Source organism: Chenopodium album, chromosome 25 (assembly GCF_948465745.1).
Source record: "Chenopodium album chromosome 25, dcCheAlbu1.1, whole genome shotgun sequence".
NCBI lineage: Eukaryota > Viridiplantae > Streptophyta > Magnoliopsida > Caryophyllales > Amaranthaceae > Chenopodium > Chenopodium album.
This window is the reverse complement of record NC_137858.1, coordinates 19,303,065-19,312,169: the sequence shown is the minus strand read 5'-3', so window position 1 is coordinate 19,312,169 and position 9,105 is coordinate 19,303,065. Positions and strand designations below refer to the sequence as shown.

Genomic DNA, 9,105 nt, shown 5'->3' with positions numbered 1-9,105 from the left:
AAAACAATTAGCTTACGAAAACACAATAAGCTTAGGAAGAGACTAAATAAAATGATGGAGAGAGGGAAAGAGAGAGAACACTTTTAAAATAAGAGCAATTAGCTTCGAATTGTGCAATTAGCTTAGGAAACGGTTTACTAAAATAATGGATCACTATAGCTAATTAATCAATTGAGAGAGAATATGCACTAGCTTGCCAAAGATCACTTGCGAAAGAGAGCAAAAGAGAGCCTACTTAAAAAAACATTATTTGATATGGACCACTAAGAGTAAACACAATGGTTGCCCACAACCATTGTGGTTATTGGTTATTTTATTAATTTCTCCATCTTCCACCTCATCTATAACCACTTCTATACACATTTAATAACCAAAACCACAACTTTTTGGTTATACTTTTCTCTCTCTTACTTTTACCCAACCTCACCACACAATCTACACCTTAAATCTTATCATATATAACTAATGCACTTGGTAATATTCAATCAAAACTAATATTTATTTGTTAACATATATTAATTAGATAAAATGACTTATAAAAATTCACTTTGATTTACAAAAGAGTAATATTCACTTTCATAAAAATTATTTCAAAATACGTCAATATTGGGCTCATTTTATAGAGGAAAATAAAATACAACCGATGGTATTTTTATTTTATTTTTTAGAATTGTATTTTAAAAATTATGGCCATTACAAAAATTACAATGGTTATAAATTCAGAGTAAATCTCAACCATTCATCAAATAAATGGGTGTCTCGATCTCCTTGTGCCACATCACCAAAGACAAAACTTAAACCCAAAAAGTGGTATTTTTATATTCAATAACCACTCTTCACAACCGGTTACAACAATAACCTGGTTACAAAAATTTTGCTCCAAATTTTCTCTCTCCTCAATTTTTTATTATTTTCCTAGTTTCTCTCTCTTAATAACCATGCACAATGGTTATCCGCTGTGCATACTCTAAGAAATAATCACTTAAGAAGATAAGAGAAATTAGCTTAATATAAAGAGTTACTAAAAGCTAGAGAGAGAGAGAGAGAGAGAGAGAGAGAGAGACCAATAAGAAAGATTGATCACTCAAAAAGAGAGAACGATCACTAGGAAAGAGAGATATAGACCATTTAATTAAGAAAGTTCACTTAAGAAATTCAATTCAATTAGTTTAGGGGGAGAGAGAGACCACTTAAAATAGATTACTTAAGAAAATTAGGGTAATTAGCTTTGGAGAAAGAAAGACCACTTAAGAATATAGGTCGGACAATTAGTTTCGGAAAAGGTTTACTAAAATGCTTAAGAAAGATAAAGAACACTTTAAAAAATTATAGCAATTATTTAAAAATACAAATGACTGCTTTACCTTACACCATCCTTAATCCTTTTGCCATCTGTAGTAAACTTTTCAAAATTGTCTATATATTATTCTACAGTTTACGGTCAACCTTTGTATTTGCCAAAGCATAACTAAATAAAATCACATAAATTCATAATTCGTGACGAACAAATAACTAATCAAATATAGCATACTTTAGGTTACTTTTTTCTAATATGATAATTTGACTTACTTATTTCTAATACGATGATTTAAGTTACATATTTTTAATATGATGATTTAGATTTTAATATTTTCATTTTACATTGACTTTAATAATTTAAATGCATACAAAATTTAGACAATACGCAAACATAATTAACAAGTAACAATACCACTACATACATAATTTACGGACAATTATCACCGCCATTGGGGGACCGCGCGCGTAGCGCGCGGGACCACAACTAGTAATTTTAAAAAGAGAATAAAACACCATTTTTTGAAGTACAATTACATACACATCATTTAACTTGACCAAAAAAAAAAAAAAAATACACATCATTTAAGGACGAAGGGAATACTCGACTCCCCTGCCTCCCCAAGCATAAGGCCCGGCTGGCCCGCCTTCGATTTTCCATTGAACTCCCGCCAAAACCCCAAAGGCGGCAGATCTACTCCCCCTTAAATTTCATACCTACACTCTCTCCCGCCTTCTCTTCTCCAGCTTCACTCAAACAGTCAAACCTCATCTCACTTTCTCTCTCCTCTCTCCACCCTTCCAGCTGATTTTCAAGCACCCTCAACTCTTCTGCAGCTCGATTTCTTCTCAGGTACATCTACAAGCTTCTCTTTTACTTTGATTTCTTGCATTTCCGTCATTTCTGATCTCTTAATTTAGGGTTTATTGCAATCGATTGGATTATCTAGCTCATGTTGTTTGAAGCTTCTATTTTAGGGTTTTTTTAGGGTTTCTGAATTTGTGGAATCTGGATATAGTTAGATTTCTTGCTTTCCTTTAATTTGTTTACTGATCTATCTAATCTAGTGTCTGGATTTAATTGTATTTTCCTGATTTTAATTAAGCGGGCACTGAATTATTTGAAACTTATTTTTAGGGTTTTAAAAATTTTTGAAGCCGAAATTTTACTGCTATAGAATTCTATGATTTTCTGGTTTTGAACTAATAGCAGATCAGATCTATAGGGAATTAGACTATGATGCATTTCCATTCGAAATAGAGTTGTGTAAATGGTAATAGTGTTAATGCTCGTCTCAATACTGTTGTAACTCAGTTAGGTTTTCAGAATGTATCATAACCCGGTTGATTGGGAAGATATAATTGTATGTTGGGACGCAGTGTTTATGAGCATGTTTTTAGTGTTGTATTACAGATATCTGAATATGGGGTTGGATGCTAATTTTATTGATTTTTCAGTTTGATTGAAATAATTAGCTTCCTGAAAGTATTTAACAATCTTTTGCCACACACGATTTCAATAAAAATGATTTGCGTAGATTTTTATAGTATGAAGATTTTCCCGAATCTTTCAAAGCATTTGTTTGCATTTTTCTCATTATACTTTGAACTAAGTTAAAACTGTAAAGAATAGAAAGAGCTGAGTGGAGTAATGGTTCTAGAACCATTGAATAAAAACAACTAAACAATTAAGAGAAAATTCATAGAAAGTTTATGTAATTAAATGAAGCTCAAGTGAATACAAGAGTTCTTCGAACAATTTTGTGAATAGGCTTTATAAAGGGATTTGTAACATCACGAAGTGTCTAAGTTGGATAAATATGTTCTGCTCAATAACCCACCTCCTACATGTTTCACTAATTTGTATACAAATCAATCCCATTTTTTTTTTTTTTTTTTTTTAAAAAAAAGCCTACGTTGAAACAACACTGCTTTTGCAATATATTATAATTAAACCCTTAAATGATGTTTATGCTACAAGGCTGGATTATTTGTGTACAAAGGTTCCTAAACTTGCCTGTCCAAATATTTCAGTATTGGAGGGTCTTGTGCATAATTTGGTTTGCATTGCTTTTGTGACATTTATTCCTTAGAAGTTATCACCATTTTATGTTCACTTGTTATTGTATTTCCTAGAAAATATGTTTATGCACTGCTTTTTCATCTTATTACCAGTTTATGTTGCTTTATATAATGTATTGGATGTGCTTCAATATTGTCTCTCTGATGTATGTATTGCTATCTTTTTCTCCATTATATCTAGATTCTTATTGTAAATTTGTTGTGGATAAGTATTACTCGAAATAGCTGTATGCGGCACAGCTGCACATTGTAGGTTACTTGGTATGGGATAAGATTCTCAGTCTTCTTTTAATTTGATAGGATCACATTCTACAAAAGTTGATGGAGCTAAGAGGCTGTACTCAGTTACACTTTTTCACAATTATTAAAGGTGGTGAAATGATCAAAGTCTTAAATCTTGCTCGAGGAAATCCGAAGCTCAAGTTGAAGAACATTGAAGAAATCTATTCTTCCTTTGACTCAAAATGGCACGATTCACTTACAGAATGTCCAAAAGCTGACAGGTCACTGGCTATGCCTTGTGGTTTTGTTGAATTAAAGACTGAGGTTAAGGTTGAGCCTATAGAAGAAGAGAATGGGTTTGATATTGGTGCATTGACATTAAGGCAGATCAAAAACAATTGCAAACATCACAAAAGGAAAGCTGCAAGATCTATTGATTTGACAACTGTTAAAAAGGAAGATGATGACCATCCAATTGAAGAGGGCAATTTTGATCTCAAAGAAACTCTTGGTAGTTTGAAGCACAAGGTGCTCATGAAAAGAAAATCTAAAAAGAAAGGTGTTAAGTGCAACTCTATATCGTCTACAACTAACTCTATAGATGGTAGATCAAAGGACACACATGCCAATCTAGATTTACTTGATGTCAGCAGCAAAATCTGCAAGCCAGTGAATAACAAAGTTGAAGATAATCTACATGATTACTCACAACTGCAAGCCAGAAGCCTAACTTTTAGTGATGACCCCAGATGTATAGTTAGTGACTCTGTCAAAGCTATTGAACACTTGTATCCAGATCAGGTTCTTGATACATATTCAGTATATCCTCAAAGTGGTTATCTAGTGCAGCCTGTAGCTTCTGGAAATTCAAAATGTGATCTCAATCAAGTTTCATACGAACATCTGGATTGTGCTATGAATCCACTAATTTCTGAATTTCCAGATACTAAAGAAGTTATGATGGTAGATAATTCGTTAGTTGTGAGCCATCAGCCTTTGGTATCTCGTGTCTCAGAAGCCAGTAGAGAGGAAGATATGACTGATGTTATGGCATGTACTGAACCTACTGAAACAGGTTTGCTTGAAAGTGGCGATAGCTCTGATATTCAAGTTGTTCTTCCTCGTTATCTCCAACCTTCACATGATGGAAATCCCTCTTTAAAGGTGCATGCTTCTGTTATGGCTCCTAATAGGGACTGTCAAACTGCTGAAATCATCTACCCTGGTGAATCAATACAGTCAACGGATGAATATAAAGATATTGAAGAAGTCGTGACAAAAGCTGCTACCAATTACAATTCTGAGGTAAAATGTGATAATAAATTTTCTGCAGTTAGTTGTATGGCTTCCCTGGATGCCTCTATAGCTAGACTAGAAGATCTACAATTGTCGGTACTTGATGCTATTACTGAAGAGGTACCAGCATCTACCATGGGTCCAAAGAGTTATTGTCACAATTCTGAATTTATTACTAATGGTGATACTAGTAGATGTTTGGATGACAGTCAAGATCCTGGAGCAAAAGCAATAAGAAGAGATGTCAAGAACTTTGAAGTAGCAGTACAAGATGAAAATCATTTGCCTTTGATCCATAGTGTGGATTCTTTGTGCAATGTTAGGTCTGTAGTCGAAGACAAGCAATCTTCGTTACCTAATGATGCTATCACCCCTCTAACCTGTTTTCCGAAGCCTTGCAATGTTATTGACCAACAGACTGGATCTGCAGTAACTGAAGAGTGCTGCACAGACAAGCTGGAGCAGCAACCTCCTGAAAGGCTCTTTTCAGCCAGAAAGGTGACTGAATCCCCAAACCAAGCCTCATAAAGGAGGCTAATAAGAAAAATAGTTCCTCGTACTGAAATCCGACTAACATAATTTTTTGCTTCTTTGCAGTCGATTTCTCCAAATTCTAAAGAAAGATTACGCAGGGCTTTGAATTGTGTTGAAATACAAGACAATACTCAGAATCTTTGTAAGTTGATAAAAGCATATGCCATTTTTATTGATTAGCTTAAATATGAAACATTTTGAACTTTGGTCTATCAACTAGCTCTATTCTCTAATTTGTTGATCATAATAAAAAAATTTACTTGTAGATTTAAGCTGAAAAAATTAAAAATTTGCTAGGATTCAGAGCTTCTCAATTATGGTGTCTCTTAACTAGACTGCCATGGAATCACAATAAAGTTCTCGAAAGCTTAAATATCAGGCAGCCAGCGTGAAAGATTATGCTTTGATTAATTTTAAATATTGTTTTCTGCGTCATAATAAATAAAGTAGATTTCATAGTCTTTAGCAGTTTCAGGGCACCTGATTTTTATTTTTTACTTCTTCTCTATAGCTTGCAAGGAGAAACTATTCCCTGAGAAGAATTGTGTGGTCAATTCATCTTCACAGTCAAGTTTTAAGAAAGCTCGGATAATCATTACATCCAAAAGACTGGAGGCCTTACGAATGACTGAGATCAGAGCCAATAGTAGGCAAATACTGAAGAAAGGAAAATATGAGAGAAAAACTTCTCTTATAAAAGGCACTGTTAATGGTCCTCGGGCTTCTTCATCAGTACCTGCTGCCAGTGTGTGCAGTTCTCAAAGTTGCTCAAAAAATGCCATTGCATTCTCACAGCAGCAGATGATCGATACAGAACGCCTTGCATTGAAACTTCTGTCAGATTTGCATTCAATGAAAGAAATGGTTGTAGATACATTAACGTGCTCAACATCAAGACATAACACAGACAAGGTAAATAGACTGTTAGAAGTTCTGTGTAAGACCTGTTTTTATTTAATTTATGGTGTATAGCTAGAATAAATGGCTTGCTTGAAATTCTTAATGGAAGTATGCTCACATATCAACATCTAATGTCTTTGGTCTTGCACACGAAATTCAGTGAATTTTCAGTGTTATTTTGATGTAGTAACATTGAAAAGCATACCATTGCTCATTTAAGATTTTGTTGGATGCTCTGGGAATCAGGGTTTAATTGCTTTAATCCATTTTTTAAGATTTGTGATTGCAAAATTAAGAAATAGGCCATAGTTGTATAAGTAAAAGGGTAAACATAGTTGTGATATAATTCTATTCCAAAATGAACATGACTTTCTCATTCATACTTTTATATATGTAGGTACTTAAATTTTGGGTGTACACATTATTAGATTAAAACATGCATACCTTTAATGGATGTCTTTTATGATATCCTTTGTATGTTAATAGTTAATGTTTTTTATTTGTATCATGGACATGGTATTGTGCATAATTTTTAAACGTATTTTCCAGAAACTGAAAGCATGAATTAACATTCCAAAATCTCAATACACTTTTATATAATTGCTTCAGGCCAGAGTAGCAGTCGAGAATGTTAAAAAGATCGAGGAAGCAACAAAGAAGTGGTTGTCCATGATGTCAAGGGATTGCACTCGTTTCTGCAAAATTATGGTAGTTATTCCATTTCAAACCCTTTTCAACTTTTTTGTGGACCGACTTTGGTTTTAGATGGAAATACTTCATTGTTATTAACCTTAATTAACTGTGTCAACCAACAGGAGTTAACTGAAAAAAATGGTGCTTCTCCTGTAAAGAGCAATGATGAGCACATCCCAGATTCGGTGATATGCCAGAGTAGTCTCGTTTCAGAGACTAAGCAGTAAATCCTCACTTCTAATTCTTGTGATTTTGTTTGTATTTTATTCATATTGTTTATTTTGTAAGTATTTATTTGCTGTCATTTTATACATTTCTTATTTCATGTACTTCCCAGGGATGACCACAACCTTTCGCCTCCTAAAAGTACAGTTCACAAGGAGAAAAAAATTATATTTGCTGATGAAGCCGGAGAAAGCTTATGTCAAGTCGAGGTTTTGTAGGCTAATAGAACTGATTCCCTTGTTAAACCTATCATTTGTAAGGGGCATTACGTACCTACAAAATATAATAGTACATTGTAACTGTAACTGTAGTTGTAATTGTAAATATAATGTTGTAAGTTGGACGACATAGCTGATTATGCCCTTGAACTCCAGCACATGTTGGCATGGTTTGCCTCTGAGGAAGAGGCCTTTATTTCCTTTTTTTTTCCCTGTAATATTGACAGTCCATTTATACCGTGAAAGTCATATTAGAACATTAAAGCAACTCAGGAGTCAGGAGTACCAAGCTAACGCTGATAAAGAAACAATGCCTAGGGCTGAGTAACACTATCCGAAAATCCCATCCGAAAGTTATAGATACTTGATCTGAAATTCAATTTCGGTCGGATATTCGATCCGAAAAATTTGGATACGGATATCCAATTCTTGGATTTCGAATATCCGATATCCGAATGATATCCGTATAAAACCACTAAATTTTTTATACAGTAAAAAAAAAAAAAAAAAAAAAAAAAAAAAAAAAAAAAAAAACACTTCTGACTCTCACCAAACCTAATACTCCTTTTCTTGTAACTACCCTACGCCACTCCCCATCTTTCCTTTTCATATTTTAATTTCTCATTCTCCTCTTATCATCTCAAATTAAATCTCAACTCTTCTTCACCAACATCAACCACCGTCGCAACTATCTAGTGGGCTCTCTTAGTGTATTAAATCTCCTCTAACAGTTCACGCTCACCAATCTCCACCAGTCGCTCAGGCTTCTCGGCTTACCAAATCCGATGTTGTCGCCTGATGCAAGCATCAGTGAGCTGAAGGGTAAAAATGGGAAATATAATGATGAGAATTTTGTTACATTGTTTTTAGCTACTGCTGAGCTGGACAGTGAGCTGGAAGAGGGAGGGAAGAATAACTAATTAGATTCCTTTTGATAAAAGTTTGTTATGAAGTTGTTATTTTAGTGCATGCATATGTAATGAGGCTATATAGAGCTAATTAGCGGTTGTAATCTGCGATCATCAATTTAATACAAATCCTCTCCTTCTCTCTCTAAACATCTCTCTCTCTCTTATTTTTTTTTTCTGAATGTTGTTCATATTGGTTATCACTCTCGAGGATTCCTTTCATTCTCTCTGGATTTCCTCTGAGCTAGCCAATCTGATTCTCATCCATTCAATTGGGTTGAATCAGGTGACAGTGTGACTATCCTCTGTATGTTGATTGTATCATTGGTATCAGAGCTGTTCGATTTTTGGCCTGAAAATGCCTCATAAGAAGAACACTGAGCATCCCCTTGATGATACTGAGTCAGTCACCTCTACTGATCTGCAGAAATTAGAGGTAACTCTTAAGTCTCTCATTGAAGAACAGAACAAAATTGTGATGGAAAACAATAATAATAATACCATAAATATCAGCCAAAATACAAAATCCATTTATGAATTACATGATTTGATGGTAGGTCTGTCTGTTCAGGTTACGAAGCTAATTTCTGATGCTAACTCACTTGAGAAATCTCCTGTTAAATCCCTTGATAAATCTATGGAGAATTCTGGATAGTTGAATAGTGGCTCGAATGATCACAATAACTCTACTTACCAGTACTCAACTAGACTCACAAGATTGAATTTCCTAA

The 9,105-nt window shown here is 34.1% G+C and overlaps 1 protein-coding gene across 1 annotated transcript; it reads left to right on the top strand.

Moving 5' to 3' along the window:
- Positions 1-2,001: 2,001 nt before the first annotated feature.
- Positions 2,002-7,725, top strand: LOC145615244 (uncharacterized). Its single transcript, XM_081670312.1, has 7 exons — positions 2,002-2,149; positions 3,679-5,394; positions 5,494-5,572; positions 5,942-6,342; positions 6,940-7,038; positions 7,146-7,246; positions 7,361-7,725. Exons 2-7 carry the CDS (start codon positions 3,700-3,702, stop codon positions 7,464-7,466), a joined length of 2,481 nt encoding a protein of 826 aa, XP_081526438.1. The 5' UTR covers positions 2,002-2,149; positions 3,679-3,699; the 3' UTR covers positions 7,467-7,725.
- Positions 7,726-9,105: the final 1,380 nt, after the last annotated feature.